Source organism: Cervus elaphus, chromosome 29 (assembly GCF_910594005.1).
Source record: "Cervus elaphus chromosome 29, mCerEla1.1, whole genome shotgun sequence".
NCBI classification, from domain to species: Eukaryota; Metazoa; Chordata; class Mammalia; order Artiodactyla; family Cervidae; genus Cervus; species Cervus elaphus.
Genome location: NC_057843.1, coordinates 43,388,986 through 43,412,146, shown reverse-complemented (window position 1 = coordinate 43,412,146; position 23,161 = coordinate 43,388,986). Strand labels below are relative to the sequence as shown.

Below are 23,161 nucleotides of genomic sequence, written 5' to 3'. Positions count from 1 at the left end.
AATTCTCAAAGGAACTAAAATGGCTAATAAACATGAATAATGGTTGAACTTCACCAGTACTTAACACATGCAAAATAAAACAACCAGATAACATTTTTTCCTTATCAGAGTAGCATAATTAAAAAAGAATAATTCTGGCTAAAGGCTAGAAGAATATAGGCACTTGTGGAAGTCTAGAACGGCATAATCATTCTGTGCAATAATGTGCATTTTAAACACTAGGTACTTCTCTTGGAATCTATCCTAAAGAAATAATCATAAGCTTGGAAACAATATTTATCTAAAATGATGCTCATAAAAATACTAATTAGAAAAGGGAGAAATAATGTAAATGCCCAATAATGACAGAATCATTAAATAGATTATGGCATACTCATATAATTTTAATGTTGTATCATAATTTTAAACAGCTTCTTTGTTCAATATACAATGATATGGGAAACTACTCATGTAAAAAACAGAGGACATAGACATAAAACTGTACACCACTGTGCTACGACTTTTGTATAAATACACAAAGTACAGATATAAAGATGGGTAGGAAGTATGTCAAAATATTAGTGTGGAAGATCTGAACAGAAATTTTTCCAAAGATGACATACAGCTGCCAACCAGAATGGCCATTATCAGAAAGACAACAAATAACAAGTGTTGGTGAAGATATGGAAAAAAGGGAACCCTTAGGTATTGTTGGTGGGAAGGTAAAATGATCAGCCACTATGGAAAACAGTATGGGGATTCCTCAAAAAGTTAAAAACAGAACTACCATATCCAACAATTTCACTGTTGGATATTCATCCAAAGAAAACAAAGCACTAATTAGAAAGGATATATGCACCTTTATGTTCATTGTAGCATTATTTACATCAGTCAAAATATGGAAGCAACCTATGTGCACACCTATCAACAGATGAATGGATAAAGATCTCTTTTTCTCTCTCTCTCCCACACACACAGGAATATTACTCATCCATAAAAAAGAATGAAATCTTGCCATTTGTGACCTCATGGATAGATTGAGAGGGTATTATGCTAAGTGAAATAAGTCAGACAAAGAAAGATAAATATGGATATTGCAGGTAGTGGTAGTGGTGGGGCAAATAGGTGAGAAAGATTAAGAGGTATAAACTTCTGGTTGCAAAATAAATGAGTCACAGGTATGAAATGTACAGTGTGGGGAATAGTCAGTAATTATGTGATATCTTTGCATTGTGACATATTTTAAGGAGACTTATTGTGATTATCAGTTTGAAATATATAAAAATATCAAATCTCTATGTTGCATAACAGGAACTAATATAGTTTTGTGGATCAATTATACTTCAAAAACAAACTTGTAAAAAGAGAGATCAGATCTGTGGCTATCAGAGACTGGGGGTGAGGTTGGGGGGAGGGGGAATTAGATGAAGGCAGTCCAAACTTCCAGGGAAAAAGAATAAAATACCTAGGAACAGACCCACCTAAGGAGACAAAAGAACTGTATACAGAAAACTATAAGACACTGATGAAAGAAATCTAAGATGACATAAATAGATGGAGAGATATTCCATGCTCCTCGGTTGGAAGAATCAATATTGGGAAAATGACTATACTACAAAACACAGTCTACAGATTCAATGTGATCCCTATCAAATTACCAATGGCATTTTTCACAGAACTAGCAAAAAATTTCACAGTTCGTACGGACACATAAAAGACCCTGAATATCCACAGCAAGCTTGAGAAGGAAGAATGGAGCTGGAGGACTCAATCTTCCTGATTTGAGACTATACTACAAAGCTACAGTCGTCAAGACAGTATGGTACTGCCACAAAAACAGAAATATAGACCAATGGAACAAGATGGAAAGCCTAGAGATAAACCCATGCACCTATGGGCACATTATCTTTGACAAAGGAGGTAAAAATAGACAGTGGGGCAAAGACAGTCTCTTCAATCAGTGGTGCTGGGAAAACTGGACAGCTGAGTGTAAAAGAATGAAATTAGAACACTTCTTAACACCATATTAAAAGAGAAACTCAAAATGGATTAAAGACCTAAATATGAGACCAGAAACTTTAAAGCTCTTAGAGAAAAATATAGGTAGAACACCCTATGACATAAATCACAGCAAGATCCTCTATGACCCCACCTCCTAGAGTAATGGAAGTAAAACAAAAATAAACAAGTGGACCTAATTAAACTTAAAAGTTTTTGCACTGCAAAGGAAACTATAAACAAAGTGAAAAGACAACTCTCATTAAAAAAAAAAAAAAAAGACAACTCTCAGAATGGGAGAAAATACTAGCAAGTGAAACAACAAAGGCTTAATTTCCAAAAATACACAAGTAGCTTATGCAAGTCAATACCAGAAAAACAAACAACCCAACTGAAAAGTGGGCAACCTTTCAGTTCAAGAAGGTGGAGTAGAAGGACGTTCACTCATCTCTGCCTGCCAGAACACCAGAATTGCAACTAGATTTTGAACAACCATTGACAGGAGGATGCTGGAACCCACCAAAAAAAGACCCCATATCCAAAGACAAAGAAAAAACCACAGAGAAACTGTAGGAGAGGTGCAATCATGATAAACTAACATCCTATACTTGCCAGGTGGGTAAACTGCAAAATGGAGAACAATAATACCAAAGAAGTTTTTCCACTGTTCTGAAAGTTCAGAACCCCATGTCAGGCTTCCCAGCCTAGGGATCTGACAAAGGGACTGGGAATCCCCAGTGAATCTGGCCTTGAAGGCCAGCGGAATTTGATTACAGGACTTCCACAGCACTGGGGGAAACAGAGACTACAGTCTTGGAGGTACAGTCAAAATCTTGTGTGCACCAAGACTCAGAGGGAAGGAGCAGTGACCCCACAGGCGACCGAACCAAAACTACCTGCCAGTGTTGGAGGGTCTCCTGTGGTGGCAAGGGCTGGCAGGGGCTCACCCACAGGGATGGGGGCACTGGCAGCATCAAGCCAGGAAGGTCCCCCTTGGCACAAACTCTCTTGGAGTTCTCCATTAACTAGCCTGTAGACCCCAGGGCTGGGTCACCTCAGGGCAAACAACTGCAAGGGAGTGCAACCCCACCCATCAGCAGATAACTGGATTAAAGCTTCACTGAGCAAGGCCCAGCCTGCCATAGAAAGACCCAGTTTTCCCCATCATCAGTCCCTCCCTGGAAAAGGTCAGTTTTCATTCCAATCCCAAAGAAAGACAATGCCAAAGTATGTTGAAACTACCACACAATTGCACTCATCTCACACACTAGCAAAGTAATGCTCAACAGTATGTGAGCTGTGAATTTCCAGATGTTCAACTAGATTTAGAAAAGGCAGAGGAACCAGAGATCAAATTGCCAACATCCACTGGATCATCAAAAAAGCAAGAGAGTTCCAGAAAGACATCTACTTTATTGATTACGCCAAAGCCTTTGACTGTGGATAACAACAAACTGTGGAAAATTCGGAAAGAGATGGGAATACCAGACCACCTTACCTGTCTCCTGAGAAATCTGTATACAGGTCAAGAAGCAACAGTTAGAATTGGACATGGAACAACAGACTGGTTCCAAATCGGGAGAGAAGTACGTCAAGGCTGTATACTCTCACCCTGCTTATTTAACTTATGCGCAGAATACAATCATGTGAAATGCCAGACTGGATGAAGCAGAAGCTGTAATCAAGATTCCCAGGAGAAATTTCAATAACCTCAGATATGCAGATGAGATCACCCTTATGGCAGAAAGCAAAGAAGAACTAAAGAGCCTCTTGATGAAAGTAAAAGAGGAGAGTGAAAAAGTCAGTTCAGTTGCTCAGTCATGTCCGAGTGAGCGACAAGGGAAAACAAGGGAACAATGACAAATAACACACAAGGGAACTCCCATCAGGCTATCAGCTGATCTCTCAATGGAAACTCTACAAGCCAGAAGGAAATGGCATGATATATTTAAAGTGATGAAAGGGAAGAACCTATAACCAAGAATACTCTACTCAGCAAGACTCTGCTTCAGATTTGATGGTGAAATAAAAAGCTTTCCAGACAAGCAAAAGTTAAGAGAATTCAGTACCACCAAACCAGCTTTACAACAAATGCTAAAGGAACTTCTCTAGTTAGGAGACATAAGAGAAGGAAAAGACCTACAGAAAATAAACCCAAAACAATTAAGAGAATGATAATAGGATCATACATATCGATAATTACCTTAAATGTAAATAGATTAAATGCACCAAAAGACACAGACTGGCTGGGCCGAAGAAAACACGTGCATGTATGTATTTCCACTTAACACGTTACACTGCTTGACCCCCCAAATTGTATGTAATTATTTCATAGTTAAATTAATCATGTTCCCATTATAGTTTGTCACTGTCATTATCTTTCAGTTTTTGTTTGACTATTGATTATGAAAAGTGATAAACATCTTTCACTATTCTGATTATATAATTATTATTCATTTAATACCATTATATCCATGATTGGTCAATTCAGCAAAATAATAGAACTCTGTATCACCAAAACCATGATTTATTAGAAATACCTGCAATCACTTTTTAAAATGTAGATGCATGTCAGAATTATCTTGAAATTTTTTGAAAAATATAAATGCCCAGGCGTTGCTTTTTTTCTCCAGGACTCCAGATACGTTTCTAATGAGCATTCATATTTAAAAACAACTGGACTATATGATGATTTTTTTTATGATGATCTTTAAAAAAAAATGAGTGGGCAAAAGATCTAAATAGACATTACTCCAAAGAAGATCTACAGATGGCTAATAAACACATGAAAAGGTGCTCAACATCACTCATTCAGTTCAGTTCAGTTCAGTCGCTCAGTGGTGTCCGACTCTTTGCGACCCCATGAACCGCAGCACGCCAGGCCTCCCTGTCCATCACCAACTCCTGGAGTTTACCCAAATTCATGTCCATTGAGTCGGTGATGCCATCTAACCATCTCACCCTCTGTCCTCCCCTTCTCCTCCTGCCTTCAATCTTTCCCAACATCAGGATCTTTTCAAATGAGTCAGCTCCTTGCATCAGGTGGCCAAAGTGTTGGAGTTTCAGCTTCAACATCAGTCTTTCCAATGACACCCAGGACTGATTTCCTTTAGGATGGACTGGCTGGATCTCCTTGCAGTCCAAGGGACTCTCAACAGTCTTCTCCAACACCAGAGTTCAATTCTTCGGCTCTCAGCTTTCTTTACAATCCAACTCACATCCATACATGACTACTGGAAAAATCATAACCTTGACTAGACAGACCTTTGTTAGTAATGTCTCTGCTTTTTAATATGCTGTCTAGGTTGGTCATAACTTTTCTTCCAAGGAATAAGTGTCGTTTAATTTCATGGTTGCAATCACCATCTGCAGTGATTTTGGAGCCCAGAAAAATAAAGTCAACCATTGTTTTCCAATCTATTTGCCATGAAGTGATGGGACCGGATGACATGATCTTAGTTTTCTGAATGTTGAATTTTAAGCCAACTTTTTCACTCTTCTCTTTCACTTTCATCAAGAGGCTCTTTAGTTCTTCTTCACTTTCTGCCATAAGGGTGGTGTCATCTGCATATCTGAGGTTATTGATATTTCTCCCGGCAATCTTGATTCCAGCTTGTGCTTCATCCAGCCCAGCATTTCTCATGATGTACTCTGCATATAAGTCAAATAAGCAGGGTGACAATATACAGCCTTGATGTACTCCTTTTCCTATTTGGAACCAGTCTGTTGTTCCATGTCCATTTCTAACTGTTACTTCCTGACCTGCATACAGATTTCTCAGGAGGCAGGTCAGGTGGTCTGGTATTCCCATCTCTTTCAGAATTTTCCACAGTTTATTGTGATCCACACAGTCAAAGGCTTTGGCATAACTAATTACAGAAATGCAAATCCAAACTACAATGAGATATCACCTCAAACCAGTCAGAATGATCATCATCAAAAAATATACAAATAATAAATGCTGGAGAGGATGTGGAGAAAAGGGAACCCTCTTGCACTGTTGGTGGGAATGTAAATTGATATACCTACTATGGAAGACAGGAGATTCCTTAAAAAACTAGGAATAAAAAGCTATCACATGAATGAACAGCCTCACTTCTAGGCATCTACCCTGAGAAAATCATAAAATCATAACTGAAAAAGACACATGTACCCCAATGTTCACAGAAGCACTATTTACAATATCTAGGACATGGAAGCAAACTAGATGTCAATCAACAAACAAGTGGATAAAGAAGCTGGGGTGCATATATACAATGGAATATTACTCAGCCATAAAAAGGAACACATTTGAGTCAGGGCTAATGAGGTGGATGAACTTAGAGCCTATTACACAGAGTGAAGTAACTTAGAAAGAGAAAAACAAGTATTGTATATTAATGCGTAGAAATTGATTCTAGAAAGATGGTACTGATGAACCTATTCATTTGCAGGGCAGCAATGGAGACATAGACAAAGAGAACAGACTTATGGAACCGGTTGTGGGGGTGAGAAGGAAAGGGTAGGACGAATGGAGAGAGCAGCATGGAGACGTATACACTACCATATGTAAAAGAGATAACCAGTGGGAAATTGCTATATGACACGGTGAACTCAAACCAGGGCTCTATGACAATCTAGAGGGGTGGGATGGGGTGGTAGGGAGGTGGAAGGAGGAGGGAACATATGTATACCCATGGCTGATTCATGTTGATGTATGGCAGAAATCAACACAATATTATAAAGCAATTATCCTCCAATTAAAAATAAATACATTTAAAAAAACCTTCCAGGGATAAACTTTTAGTTATAAGGTAAATAAGTACTAGGGATGCAATGTACAATATGATTAGTGTGATTAACACTGCTGTATGTTACATAGGAAAGATGTTGACAGAGTAAATCCTAGGATTTATCATCACGAGGAAAATTTTTTTCCCTGTCTTTAATTTTATACCTAGCTGAGATAACGGCTGTTTAGGTGGCTCAGTGGTAAAGAATCCACCTACCAAGCAGGAGACACAAGTTCGATCCCTCGGTTGGGAAGATTCCCTGGAGAAGGAAATAGCAACCCACTCCAGTATTCTCACCTGGGAAATCCCACAGACAGAGGAGCCTTGTGGGCTACAGTCCATGGAGTCACAAAGAATCAGACACAACGTAGTAACTAAACAACAACAAACTATTGTAATAAACATTTCATGATGTATGAAAGTCAAATCAGCATGCTGCACATCTTAAACAGTATTATATGTTGACTATAGCTCAATAAAACTGGAGGAAAAAATATTTGTTGTGGATATCTCTGGGTAGTGGGATATCAAATAATTTTCACAGTTTTCTTGGCATTCTTTTGCATTTTCTAATATTTTTACATTGGAACGGCTCAGGTTAAAGACTTAAATATAAGACCTGAGACTAACAACAGCATAAGAAAACATAGGGAAAAATTCCTTGACAATGGTCTTGGGAATAACTTTTTGGATATCACACAAAAAAGCATGAGCAACAAAAGCAAAATAAACAAGTGGGACTACCTTAAATTAAAAAGCATTTATAAAAGAAACAATCAATAAAATGAAGAGGCAGCCTACAGAATGGGAGAAAATATCTGCAAACCATGTTTCAAATAAGGGGTTAATATTCACAGTATATAAAGAACTCATACAATCCAATAGCAAAAAATCAAATAATCTGATTTAAAAGTGGGCAAAAAAAATGTCCTGAATAGACATTTTTCAAAGAAAACATACAGATGGCCAACAGGTGCATGAAAAGATATGTAACATTACCAATCATTATGGAAATGCAAATCAAAACCATAATCACCTAATACCTGTCAGAATGGCTATTACAAAAAAATACAACAAATAACAATCATTGCCAGGATATGGAGAAAAGGGAACCCTGGTACACTGTTGGTGGGAATGTAAATTGATCAGCCACTATGGAAACAGTATAGAGACACCTCAAAAAGTTAAAAATAGAACTATTATATGATCTAGCAGTCCCCACTTCTGGGCATGTATCTGAAGGAAATGAAATCACCATCTCAAAGAGATATCTGCATTTCCATGTATGTGAGGCCTTATTCCCAATAGCCAAGACATGAAAACAACCCAAATGTCCACCGACAGATGAGTGGATAAAAAAAGTGACACATATAAGAATATTATTCAGCTGTTAAAAATTAGGAAATCCTGTCACTTGTGACAATATAGATGGACCATGGCAGCATTATGTTAAGTGAAATAAGCCAGAAAGAGACAAATACTGTATGATTTCATTTACATGTGCTAAAGAAGTTGAACTCATAGACACAGAGAGTAGAAGAATTGTTACTTGGGGCTGACAGGTAGGTGAGATGGGGATATATTGGTCAAAGGGCACCAACTTGCATTTCGTAAGATGAATAAGTCTTAGAAATCTAATATACAGCATGGTGACTATAGTTAAGAATTCTGTCTTATTCACTGGAAAGTTGCTAAGAGGGTAGGTCTTAAATAGTCTCATGATACACATACACAATCATAATTGGTAATTATATAGGATGGTGAAGGTACAAAGTAACCTAACTGTGATAATCATTTTGCAATATATATACGTATCATATCATCACATTTTATACCTTAAATTTACATAATGTTATATGTAACATTATGGGAAAATGCTATATGTAACATGTAAATGTTATATGTAACATCATCACATCATTATACCTTAAACTTACATAATGTTATATGTAACATTATGTGAATGCTATATGTAACATTATGTGAATGCTATATGTAACATTAGGAGGAAAAAGCCTTAAAAAAGAAAGTGCTTCACTTTCCTTAACAAAAAACTCCAATAAATATTATTAAAAAATCTGTCTTATATAAATAAAAAATACGAATTTTCCACTTTTTCAGCTTTTTGTGTATGGCTAAATTGTTATGGGGCTTCCCTTGTACCTCAGCTGGTATAGAATCCGCCTGCAATGTGGGAGACCTGGATTCAATCCTTGGGTTGGGAAGATCTCCTGGAAAAGGGAATGGCTATCCACTCCAGTATTCTGGTCTGGAGAATTCCATGCACTGTATAGTCCATGGAGTCGCAAACAGTCAGACATGACTGAGTGACTTTCACTTTAAATTGTTATGAAATTGGACCACAAAATACCTAAATGATAACATAAGGAACAATATTTTTTTTCTTTTAACATAGTTAAAAACATTTCTACATAAATTATACACACCTGTTATAGAAAATTTAATAAATATTGATGTAAAGAAAAAGAAAATATCACACAACCATTGCTATCTTTGGGTTTAGTCTGTTCTTCCTTTTTTAATTCCTTATAGTTTAAAGTTAGGGTACTGATTTGTGATCTTTCTTCTTTTTGAATGTAGGCATCTATAGCTATATATTTCCCTGCCAGCACTGACTTTGCAGCATCATATAAGTTTTTGGAAAGCGAAAAAGCTGGCTTAAAATTCAGCACTCAAAAAAAACTAAGATCATGGCATCCAGTCCCATCACTTCATGGCAAATAGATGGGGAGACAATGGAAACAGCGCAGAGTTTATTTTCTTGGGCTCCAAACTCACTGTAGATGGTGACTGCAGCCATGACATTAAAAGACACCCCTTGGAAGAAAAGCCATGACAAACCTAGACACCATATTAAAAAGCAGAGACATTACTTTGCCAACAAAGGTCTGTCTAGTCAAAGCTATGGTTTTTCCAGTAGTCATGTGTGGATGTGAGAACTGGCCTATAAAGAAAGCTGAGCTCCGAAGAATTGATGCTTTTGAACTGTGGTGTTGGAAAAGACTCTTGAGAGTCCCTTGGACTGCAAGGAGATCCAACCAGTCCATCCTAAAGGAAATCAGTCCTGAATACTCATTGGAAGAACTGATGCTGACACTGTAACTCCAAAACTTTGACCACCTGATGCGAAGAACTGACTCATTGGAAAAGACCGATGCTGGGAAAGATTGAAGGCAGGAGGAGAAGGGGATGACAGAGGATGAGATGGTTGGATGGCATTACCAACTCAATGGACAGGAGTTTGAGTAAGCTCTGGGAGTTGGTGATGGACAGGGAAGCCTGGCATGCTGCAGTGCATGGGGCTGCACAGAGTCAGACATGACTGAGCAACTGAACTGATAATTTTTTGGAATGCATATTTTCATTTCCATTTATCTTTAAGTTTTTTCTAATTTCTCTGTGCTTTTTTCTTTGACCCATTGGTAGTTGTTTGTTTAATTTTCACACATTTCTGAATATGTGAGCATGTGTTAATTTTCACATATTTGTGAATTTTCTAGTTTTTGCTCTTTATTTATTCTGTTGTGATCAGAAAAGACACTTTGCATGACTTCAATCTTTTAAAATCTATTGAAATATATTTTGAGGACTCACATATGGTCTATTCTGGAGAATATTCCATAAGACTAACTACATTTTTATTTATTTATTTATTTATTTTACGGTTATTTTTTTTTTAATTTTTTTTTCCAGTGGGTTTTGTCATACATTGATATGAATCAGCCATGGATTTACATGTATTCCCAATCCCGATCCCCCCTCCCACCTCCCTCTCCACCCGCTTCCTCTGGGTATACCCCACCAGAATTTTTTTGCCCATTTAGGTATGCAGGGCAATAACTATATACATGTGAATGAAGCTATGAGGACTAAATGTGCTTTTAATACATCATTTTGGTTTCATATTATCCCATTATTTAATTATATCATAATGTATTTAGCCAATATATTATACAGTTTATAATTTTTTCCAGCATAAAATTGGACTCTAATGATTATGGCATCAATAAGCACCTAGCTAAGATACTTAACTACAATTACTGATTACTGCTTTGGGGAGATAAATAGTTCAAACTCTTTCAATAAAAAAATAAAAACCATATGATTATCTCAATAGATGCAGAGAAAACCTTTGACAAAATTCAACATCCATTTATGATAAAAACCCTCCAGAAAGCAGGAATAGAAAGAACATACCTCAAATAATAAAAGCTATATATGACAAACCCTCAGCAAACATCATCCTCAATGGTGAAAAATTGAAAGCATTTCCCCGAAAGTCAGGAACAAGGCAAGGGTGCCACTCTCACCACTACTATTCAACATAGTTTTGGAAGTTTTGGCCACAGCAATCAGAGCAGAAAAATAAATAAAAGGAATCCAGATTGGAAAAGAAGAAGGAAACTCTCACTGTTTGCAGATGAGATGATCCTCTACATAGAAAACCCTAAAGACTCCACCAGAAAATTACTAGAGCTAATCAATGAATATAGTAAAGTTGCAGGATATAAAATTAACACACAGAAATCCCTTGCATTCCTATACACTAACGATGAGAAAACAGACAGAGAAATTAAGGAAACAATACCATTCACCATTGCAACAAAAAGAATAAAATACTTAGGAATATACCTACCTAAAGAAACAAGACCTATATATAGAAAACTATAACACACTGGTAAAAGAAATCAAAGAGGACACAAATAGATGGAGAAATATACCATGTTCATGGATCAGAATAATCAATATAGTGAAAATGACGATACTACCCAAAGAAATCTATAGATTCAGTGCAATCCCTATCAAGCTACCAATTTGTTCTAGTTCTGGCATTTTTCAGAGAACTAGAACAAATAATTTCACAATTTGTATAGAAATACAAAAACCTCAAATAGCCAAAGCAATCTTGAGAGACAAGAATGCAACTGGAGGAATGAACCTGCCTGACTTCACACTATATTACAAAGCGACAGTCATCAAGACAGTGTGGTACTGGCACAAAGACAGAAATATAAATCAATGGAACAAAATAGAAAGCTCAGAGATAAATCCACGTACCTATGGACACCTTATCTTTGACAAAGGAGGCAAGAATATACAATGGAGAAAAGACAATCTTTAACAAGTGGTGCTGGGAAAATTGGTCAACCATTTGTAAAAGAATGAAACTAGAACACTTTCTAACACCATACACAAAAATAAACTCAAAATGGATTAAAGATCTAAATGTAAGACTAGAAACTATAAAACTCCTAGAGGAAAACAGGCAAAACACTCTCCGACATAAATCACAGCAGGATCCTCTATGACCCACCGCCCAGAATATTGGAAATAAAAGCAAAAATAAACAAATGGGACCTAATTAAAATTAAAAGCTTTTGCACAACAAAGGAAACTATAAGCAAGGTGAAAAGACAGCCTTCAGAATGGGAGAAAATAATAGCAAACGAAGCAACTGACAAAGACTTAATCTCAAAAATATACAGGCAACTCCTGCAGCTCAATTCCAGAAAAACAAAAGACTCAGTCAAAAAGTCGGCCAAAGAACTAAACAGACATTTCTCCAAAGAAGACTTACAGATGGCTAACAAACACATGAAAACATGCTCAACATCACTCATTATCAGAGAAATGCAAATCAAAACCACAATGAGGTACCATTTCACTACAGTCAGAATGGCTGCTATCCAAAAGTCTACAAGCAATAAATGCTGGAGAGGGTGTGGAGAAAAGGGAACCCCCTTACACTGTTGGTGGGAATGCAAACTAGTACAGCCACTATGGAGAACAGTGCGGAGATTCCTTAAAAAACTGGAAATAGAACTCCCATACGACCCAGCAATCCCACTGCTGGGCATACACACTGAGGAAACCAGAATTGAAAGAGATACATGTACGCCAATGTTCATCGCAGCACTATTTACAATAGCCAGGACATGGAAGCAATCTAGATGTCCATCAGCAGATGGATAGATAAGAAAGCTGTGGTACATATACACAATGAAATATTACTCAGCCATTAAAAAGAATAGAGTTGAATCAGTTCTAATGAGGTGGATGAAACTGGAGCCTATTATATAGAGTGAAGTAAGCCAGAAAGAAAAACACCAATACAGTATACTAACGCATATATATGGAATTTAGAATGATGGTAACGATAACCCTGTGTGCGAGACAGCAAAAGAGACACAGATGTATTGAACAGTCTTTTGGACTCTGTGGGAGAGGGTGAGGGCAGAATGATATGGGAGAATGGCATTGAAACATGTAAATTATCATATGTGAAATGAATCGCCAGTCCAGGTTTGATGCAAGATACAGGGTCCTTGGGGCTGGTGCACTGGGATGACCCAGAGGGATGGGACGGAGAAGGAGGTGGGAGGGGGGTTCAGGATGGGGAACACATGTAGACCCATGGCGGATTCAAGTCAATGTATGGCAAAACCAATACAATATTGTAAAGTAAAATTTTAAAAAAAAAGAAAATAACTGGTTTGGCAATTAAAAAATAAATAAATAAAAATCTTACAAAGTGAAACCAGCCAGTAAGTGATAAAGGTGAAAAAAAAAAGAAAGACATAAAAATCTTACCTTGAATTTTCTTGAAAACTCTGGAATTCATAAACTTTAGAAATCTGTCTGCATAAAAGCTGGGTCTGTGAACCGAAACAGTGTCCTGAAAAGATAAATCAGGTACCACAGGTTTACCTCTCACACAGTTTGTTTCGAGCCAGAAGAAAGCTCTATGCAACTGGCTCTCTGTTAGCCAAAGTCCTTAACCAGAAGGTGTGGATGTTAGGAGCCAGACATGAGTGATGCCTGTGGGCTGTGCGCACAAGAGCCGGGCTGGGGCAAAAAGCATAAGGATCAATCTGAGTAAAGATTCCAGACTGATGGTGAAACAGATCATGAAGCAGGGCAGAGCTGAGATAGCAAAGACTCTGCTTTATAAACCCAAACAGCTAATCCTTGATCCACTGTCCACCAAGAGGGGCTTTTAAATTCCATTTTTTAACATATAGGCAACCAGTGCCTCAAGTGTCATCTGGAACAAAGACATAATCACTTTCAGTCAGAACAAAACTGGGACATAAACAAGCAAAACAACCCCAATGTAAGGTTGAGATAGAGAGAAAAAGTTTGCTGGTTTCACTTTCCAGTAATAAGGTATGTAAACACCATGAAGATTCCTAGGAAACAAGGCTGACTGATGACCCCTGTTATGTTCAATTAGCTACTATTTAGATACAGTTGAATTGAATTAAATCATTAGCTCAATTCTCTCATGCTTGGTAGGAGTCTTTAGGATTGAGGGGGCATTTTATCACAGGTCCAGGAAAGAAGATAGATGAAGGAGCTAATTCCATATATTTGTTGAGTAGTCATTTATTTGCTATCTGAGATAGACATTCCTAAAAATAGTAAATTTGCTTATTTAGTGTTCCATTTTGATTTGAGGTTCATGAATTCCAACAGGGAAACTTCTAAAAATTTATCTTTAGATAATATCATCTGCAGTGGTTTGGAAGAAGAAATACACATTGGACCAGAATCCAGAGACCCGGTTCTCATGTTAGCTCTAATTTTAAAGAGCTCTGTGATCCTGGGTAAAGACAGTATCTCAGTGCCTCAGTCTTTTCATCTGTGAAATTGGGTGTTACATGAGGCATAAGAGAATTCTGTAATCAGCGTTTTATGAAGGACACATCATGGAGGAATCCTCTGCCAAGTGATAATGTTCTCTAGACTATCCGTGATCCTGCAGATGTGATGGAAAACTTCCCACTGGCCTGACATGCACTCTCCCCATTGTTCTGTCAGTTTCTGCTGAAAGTGGACATGGAGTCACAAGTGCAGTCACTTAGAAATACGTAGGATGTAAGATGATCGAGTCAGCCCTTGCCTCCTATGAGAGGTTAAACTGCGGCTCTTTTTGGTATGAGGAAACTGTGTTTAAAGGAGAGGCACAATTGTAAAAAGACAAAAAAAAAGTCCTAATTATTGCTTATAATTACATAAATATATAATCAGCACAGAGATTTTCTTAAAAAAAAAACAAAACAAAAAGGACACTGAAAAACAGAAGACATATTTTATTTCAACAAAGGTAGGGGCTCCTTAGAAGTATCTGACCGATAGAGGACGAGACCATTTGGAGCAGAAGTCTCATTTGGTAACAGGGAATTGAAACTGTCAATAAACAGGAGGAAAATGAAGTGAGTGTTTACTCTCTCTCCCTTCCATGTTCAAGGCATTATGTAGTTGGTACTTTTCTCAGCTAGAAGAAAAAAAAATTAACCTTCCTTCTTGGCCTTTTCTTAAAAAAGAATCTTTGATCTGAATAAGAAGCCTAAGTTTGATTCTCAGAAACAAACTTGTGAACCTGTTGTTTAAAAGTGCATTTTGACAAAGGTCATTTCCTTAGCCTGTGGACAAAATGCAGATCTGACATGCTGAGAGGTTATTACCAGTCTTCCACAGAACTGAGACAGCGAGTGTTTTTTTCCAGGAACGGAGAAGAATAGCATCTATAATTTATCTTTTTTTCAAAGGAAAGCATCTGCTAACATCTTAAAAAATATGTGAGCAAATCTTTGACCAATACAATCTTTGGAAGTGTCACTCTGAGTTATTAACTGAGTGAGGCTGAGGCCATAAATGTTCTGTCAAGCAGCAGGAAGTTCAAATTTAACTTCTAGATAGGAAGTTGTGTGTGTGTGTGTGTGTAGACAGACTGCTCTTTGATAATTGTTTTCTTCAGTCATGCCATATCTGCGTCCAAAAGACATTCTCATTTCAGGCAACCTTTGTTATATTTAAATCCAAAACAATTTAAAAGTTTTCCCTTCCCATGTCCTCATTATGTGTTATGCATTGTGTTGAACACCAAAGGGCATTATTTAACTTAACCCTCACGTCAGCCTATGAGGCAGGCAGTGTAGTAGTGCATGTACTAAGTTGTGTCAGACACTTTGCAACCCCATGGACTGTAGTCCGCCAGGCTCCTGTGTCTGTGGAATTTTCCAGGCAAGAATACTGTAGTGGGTTGCCATTTCCTCCTCCAGAGGATCTTCCCAACCCAGGAATTTAACCTGCTTCTCCCACTTGGAGGTGAATTTTTTACCACTATGCCACCAGGGAAATATTCTGAGGTATATGTACTATTACTAGCTTCCTGCTATAAATGGGAAATTACACTAAGAGATGAGAAGCAAGCAATGTGTCTGGGTCACATGGTTAGTAACATGGTTTAAATGTAGGGTTCCAGCCTATAGCTGTCTACCATCAAATTCAGGTTCAAACCCCTCTAAGCTTAGTCTTGGGAGAACTTCAACTGTCCTACTGGTCTTTCCAGTGCCTATGAAAAGCCTTTTACTTTTTCTCATCATCTCCTAATTGGGTCCTTTAGATTGCACATCAAAATAAGACATCATTTTGTTTTCCTGGCCTCTACCTGTTCACCCACCTGGATGGCCTCTATTTGAAGAGCCATTCACATTTATGTTGTCTTTATTCTTAGATTTGAACTGATTTGCTAAGCCTGAGATTCTGAGTTTATAAAGATCTTTGTTTCCTCTCTTTTTCAAGTGACACAGCTTCCTAGACATACTTTGAGGTCTCTGAGAAATCAGAAAAATAATCCAGTTTAACAAGGAGCATGATAAATCACTCACCCCATCATAAACAAGAGCTTTCCAGGAATGTTCCAACTTCTTCATTAACCTAAATGTAAACATACAGAAAAATAAAAGTAAGAATGTAAAATCAACCCCATTTGGTGACTTCTCAGAACCTTTCACTGAATTATTTTGAAATAATAAAAGACTATTTCTGCAAATTTTTTTACCTATATGATTGCAGAATGTCAATAATGCCCATAAATAAAAGCAGCTTTTCTCCCTTGTGGCTTTTAGCTGGAATGCCTCCCATTCTGTGAACAGAGCAAAAGAGAAATCATTTTATATGAACAGGAAGTTAAAAATCATTTCTAATAAATAGACTGTAAATGAAAATGGTTAGTCTCTAAAAATCATGGACTCTCATCTTTATTTTTTTGGCTTCAGCTAAAGTCTTCCTGGGAATCAAGAAAGATGTACTTCCCAAGAAGAAGAATAATACCATAGTTGTCAATTCTGAAGAGTTGGATGGGAAGAATTCAATTAAAAAATTATTCTGACTTTAAAGCCATGAGCAAGAATTTTTAAAGTATTTAAAAGTACTGCTCATCAAAAATGCAATACTTTTATATATTTATTGTGAGATTTAAAAATAAAATATAGGTGAGCACAAAGGAAAAAATATATAAAGAATCCATTCCAAGGATGCAAAGATAACTACTATTAACATCTTTCCTCTGTATTTATTCATCTGTATGTTATTACTTATCATGTTTTATAACCTGAATTTTTCACTTGCTAAATGATGAACATTTCTTCATATTCAACGCTACTGTGCTTTTAATGGCTGTGTAGTACTTCAGTATGCTGACATAGAATAACTTGTTTAATCAATTATTGGACATTTAGATGGATTTATAGGAAGGATTAAAAACTTTAGTATGTATGAATTTCCTTCATAAAAGTAAAATATGTCTGTGGTTTAGTCACTGTTGGAGAAGCTTACAAGACGGACACTTATAGTCAAGGAAAATGATTTCTTTCTTTCAGTCTTTTTGCTCGGCTAGTACATACACATGATACAGTCAACCAATTCAAAAATTTTCTTTGGTTGTAACTGTTTCTGTTAGTCAATAAGCAAACTAATGCTGCACATCTGGCTGAAGCAAGTGATCACATCTGTCAGGATGTAGGACTAGGACAACAGAATCCTCTTAATAAAGATAAAAAGTTCTAAATTGCAGACATCAATTCTAGCAAGTATTTGCTTAAATGCATGCTTATTCAAATTCAAAGTATATCCCCTCTGTTTGTGAAGGATGTTTTGAATATGTAGTAAATAGGAATAAAAACATTTTTAGCCATTGTTAAATTATGGAGCCATGTGAAAAGAGAAATCATGTGGGTGAAAGCATAACGACTAAAAAAACTGCCATTCATCCAGTTATCTGTGGATGAGAGGAAATTAGGCTGGCTTGATCCATTTTAGTGCCAGGTAGGAATCTATTCCTAAAGAGCCACCATGAAGGGAATATGATTGCATTTAATTACCCAATGACATCAGCTGCCATGATCAAGGACTGTGTGGGCAGATGGGTGCACTTACGTGTCTGGGTTCTCTGTGATGATTCCGTCTCCTGATTTCCCTGGACCCTGGATGGATTCCATTGCTGTTGAGTAGAGAACCTTTTGCGTCCCAGGCCGCTTAGCATCAGGCACATTTTGAGAAATTTCCTCTTCTTTTTCTTTGAGGGTATGGTCCAAGATGTGGATTCCCAGCAAAAGGCTATAGTCCATGATCTTGAAGCTTTCCAGCACCTGAGTAAGAAAAAGAACCAGGAGGCCCATCACTCCACTGGCTTATAATTCTCATCTGCCCAGGATCAGAGAGATACGCAGACAAGCAGCTCCTGCTTCCTTCCCAGGGGGTGGCTGACAGGAAAAATCAAAGTAAAAACATTGGAGGTTATTATTAGGTCAAGTGCAGTAACCATTGTCACCATGGTTCCAAGATGATCTTTTTATACAAATCTAGAGTAAGTACATTTTTCTTTAGCAGTCCATGAACGTTTTACTAAGCATTTATTGAATATTTTCCGTGAGTCCAGGTGCTAAGTGGTTCATTTTGATTCAGTCCTCACAACTCTTTAAGCCAGGTGCTATTATTTTCTCTGTTTCACAGATGAAAAAAAAACTGAGACACACAGAGAAAGTATATTTGTTCAGTATCATACAGCTCGTAAGTGGCACTGCTGGGATCTGAACCCAGGCAGTCAACTCCAGCATCTTAAGTAGTAGAGGACAGAAACCAACAATCAATGGTCTCTGAAAACCTGTGCCCTCCTGAGCGTGAAGACTCAGCTGGAATGGGCTTTTACCTGAAATCCGTTCTCAAACCCTTCATCTTCCTAAAGCTCAGGGGCCTCCTTTTCAAAGCTTGTCTTTCAAAGTTACCTTTGGTTCCCTGTAGGAAGTCTTTTTTTAAACGTATGGTCTCAACAAAGAACAGGACTTACTGTTTAATTATCCACTCAGCCAACAGTGGGGAAGAGAAGGAATTACAAGTAGCTGGATGTAGCCAGACACAGGAGATAGGAAAAAGAAAAAAATGGAGAAATGCTCGAGACGTGAGGTGGGCAGCCACATGGCTCCTGAGTATGGGTAAGTCTGGTACTCAGGACCCTTCAACTGAGGAAGTGTTCAGGGGGAGTTCAGGAAAATTGGATATTCTCTATTATACAATAAAGTTTTTTTTTCCTAATGGTTTGTCTATGATTCTCCTCTACAACAGATATTTTTGACACTTGGCATTTCTCACACAAAGCTGCTCAGGAAATCAAAACAGCCCAGAAAGAACAGCCTGATGGCGAATAGCTACCCTTGAACCAACATGACAATGTATCTCTGTACCCTAGTTAGGAAATGCCTTTGGAGAACAGAGTCCATAGATACTTGTTTCACCAGGGATTGAATACATATGCAGTATATCTTACACCTCTCCTTCTCCCTGAGTCAACTGCTTTTGATCAGACACTTATGACATACTAAAGAGTGGTTGGGGCTTCCCTGGCGGCCCAGTGGTAAAAAAAAAAACCTGTCTGCCAATACAAGTGACACAGGTTTGAGCCCTGGGTTGGGAAGATCTCCTGGAGAAGGAAATGGTAACCCACTCCAGTATCTTGTGCCTGGGAAATCCCATGGACACAGGAGCCTGGCGGGGTACAGTCCATGGGGTCACAAAGAATCAGACATGACTGAATGACTAAAACAACAAGAAAGAGGGGTCAGGCCTGAGGATTCAAATACTTGTGGCTGCCACTTACTGGATGCCATTTAATGGTAGGCTTTGTGAACTATTTTTTGTGGGCTTCCCTTGTGGCTCAGCTGGTAAAAAAAATCCACCTGCAATGAGGAGACCTGGGTTCAGTCCTTGGGTTGGGAAGATCCCCTGGAGAAGGGAAAGGCTACCCACTCCAATATTCTGGCCTGGAGAATGCCATGTACTGTATAGTCCATGGGGTCACAAAGAGTTGGACACGACTGAGTGACTTTCACTTTTACTATTCATTTTTGTGAACTATGACACATATGGCCTTTGGAAAATATGGTTATTCCTAGGTCTTATGTATCTTTGTTGGCAATGAGGAAACTTTAAGTGGGTTGGAAGTATTACTTAATCCTGAGTGCTCACCATTTACCTTTCAGTAAACTGAGCTGAATACTTTCAGGAGGAGGCAGGCAAGAGATGAGTAGACTCTTATTATTTAAGCAGTATAGGCCCTGGAACTTTCTAAGCCAGGATATCACAGAGTGGCCTGACAGCAAAGTGGAATCAGTTTCCCCAACCTGAGGAAGAGGGACTCCAAGACTGGAGGAAGAAGGAAGGGCGACGGGAAAAGCTCCTCACCACTGACCCAGCGCTGCAGCCTTAGACCCACTGGCTGGTTCCCTGTGGAGGCGCACCCATGCCTTGCCCCTCTAGAATACAATACAGAGCTAGGGAAGACAGGCCTGCATCAGGGTTGTCAAGGACCCAACCTCTTAAAAGAAAACACTAACAGACACTGGATGCTTTCTTCAGACAGAAACAAGCATAGATGGATCTTAGCCTTTCCAATTCCCCACCATCCTGAAAGAAAGGCTTGGGAATAGTGCCTATCCGGAGACAATGTGACCCTGCACAATGATCACTGTCTGAGATACCAGTTTTCCTGCTCTCATGTATCACTGCTGGTATGTCCCTTCTTAGAAAGAATGTTGGAGAGGGACACGCAGGATACAGTGCACAAACTCTGTGACCCTAGGTAGATTATGTCACCTCCCCAGGCTTCAGTTTCCTCCTCAGTAAAAATGGTGGCAACAACATTAGCTACCACACAGGGTGCTTGTGAAAACTAAACACAGTAATGCAGGCAAGGTGTTTAGAGAAATTCCTAACACAAAGAAAGTGCTCAGTTCATTGTTAGTTAGCATCACGGTTACAACTCATTGCTCACATGTGAGGTGTCAGCTGGAAGCAGACACCCTGGGGTTATACTTCTGAAAACAGACATTCATAAAAAGCCAACAAAAATATGACTGCACTTCCAGCCTGCTTGCTAGTATCCCTTTGGTGTGTCCAGTTCCTTCAGAAATTCTGGGTTCATGGTACCCAGGAGCACTGCGTGGATGTTCAACAGGAAAAGGTCTGCTGACACAGCAATTCTGGTCAATGGGCTATCAAATAATGGCCTCGCAATCTGCCTGAGGGAACAGTCCTGTGTTCAGTGGGTGAAAATCGCAGCCTTGTGCTCGGTACAGCCCCAAGTGCCCACTGGGAAATGTTTCCCCCAAAGCAGTGACCTGGCTTCAAGAGCAAATTCTAGTCCGTCTCCAGGACAATGTTGTACACATCCCTCACAGGCTTCCAGAGTGAAAACTGAAAGGCACTCCTAGACACCATCATATTGGTTTCATTTTTCTCTGCAAAGCACCCAAGTATTAATTCTGCTTATAAACAAGCTTTCTTCATACAATAATTTTTCTTAAAGTTTCTTACAATAATTGCTTAATGCACTTTTCAAACAACTGTTTTATCTGTACTTGTAGTCTCCTTTCTTGCTTAAGGACAGGCCACAGAGAACATGTGTGTTTTATAAGTGATGTGAAGTCAGGCTGTGGTCCAACTTTAACTACTGGACAAAGCAAGAAGCAATTTCAATGCTTTATGTGGTCAAATATCAGGCTGGGTTTATTAAAAAAATACAAGCCAAAACTTAGAATTAACTAAGAAAAAGCTATAAATAAATTTGAGACAGAGATTAGATTTCTCTGTACTTTTTAATTGGATTGCCAGCATCCCTGAAGGGTCCAGATTGTCCTCAAGAGGCCAGGTTTCTACTTTCCAAGTGAAAGTCTTAAAAAAAAAAAAAAAGATACATTCTCTTCCTATTGAGTGGAAATCTGAGCATGATAGTTGGATTTGGGCTTAGGGAAAGTCACCATCCATAACAAATGTTAAGAAAGAAAAAGATAAATATATAGTCACATATTTTAAATGAAGTGCCCAAACTTGTGCAATGAAAAATTCAGGGAACAGATTTTAGCCATGTGCACAACAGATTTGCATCAATTAGGAACAAAATAGTTGTTATTCATATCTTCCCAGATCGTTAATGAAAGGAATCAATAAATCTGCCAGAACCTTAACATGTGAGTGTTAAGAGGGTGCAACATCCTGCAACACAACAGACACCAGTCTAGTCTGTCACTCAGGTGCACATTTTTTCCCCAGAATGTTGGCCTGACTTCACTGTTGCTGGTGGATCCTGTACCTGTGCATTTGCTTTGCAAAACAGCTGCAAGGCAAACACAGGTGCTTTCCCATCCAGCTTGGGCCAGACCTTACTCCCTCCCCTGTGAAAAAGAGAAAGCAGGAAGGATTCACAGACATATGCAAAACTGAAAGTAAGTTGAAATACCACAGTGTTTTTTTTTTATCCTGAGAACCAGATTATTTTTTCTCTTCTTTCTCAAGGACTATTTTAAGTCAGTAATAATATTGGAATGTGGTTAAAAAAAAAAAAAAGCCAGCGTCAAAGTAGCTGCTACACTATCCTGAAGACGTGCTCAAAACTACGTTTTCTAAGATAAAGCATCTCCTCTAGGCTCTCATGGCTGGCGTTGCATCAGGGGTGCTCTCATCCACCTACAACCTCTGCAGACTTGGTGACCTAACACTGGAGATGTCACAGCTTAGAACAGCAGGCACCGCTATGCTCTTTTCACAGACAAAGGTCAGAAAGAGGGGTGTTCTTTTTCCTCTTCCGTCCTCTGTGCCATAGCCCTTAGCCCGCTGCACACTGTTTTCTGCTCCTCAGCTAGATGGAGCCAGAATGACTGCATGGTGAGGAAGACTCCATGCCTGAGGGCCAGGTGGCCTGGTTTAACTCATGGCTCCCCCACTGGTTTGTCTTTGAGCACAGTATGTAACCTCTTTGGGCCTGGTATCCTCGTTCATAAAATAGAAATAATAGGGACACCTATCTCACAGAGTTAGTGTGAATATTAGTTCATCCATGTGAAGTCTTAGGACAGTCATGACATATAGAAAGTATCCAGTACATGCTGGTTCTTCTTATTGCCCTTGCTCTCCACCACCCGTAGGATAAACCACCCCCACTGGAATCTCCACTCATCTTAGCTATAAGGCCCACCTTCTCTTGGTTCTTTGCCTTCCTATTTGTTTTTCCCAGTATTTTCCTCTATGCACTAAGAATATTCACCAGAGTTCTC

The 23,161-nt window shown here is 38.5% G+C and overlaps 1 protein-coding gene across 3 annotated transcripts in view; it reads right to left on the bottom strand.

Moving 5' to 3' along the window:
* PIP5K1B (phosphatidylinositol-4-phosphate 5-kinase type 1 beta) overlaps positions 1-23,161 on the bottom strand; it is a 329,589-nt gene that overhangs the window by 91,532 nt on the left and 214,896 nt on the right. For all 3 annotated transcript variants that reach the window (XM_043891261.1, XM_043891260.1, XM_043891259.1), the window contains 4 exons: positions 17,994-18,205; positions 16,618-16,701; positions 16,445-16,493; positions 13,362-13,446 (listed from right to left, as the gene is read on the bottom strand). In XM_043891261.1, the coding sequence (XP_043747196.1) occupies positions 13,362-13,446; positions 16,445-16,493; positions 16,618-16,701; positions 17,994-18,205 (430 nt within the window). The remainder of the gene's footprint in view (positions 1-13,361; positions 13,447-16,444; positions 16,494-16,617; positions 16,702-17,993; positions 18,206-23,161) is intronic.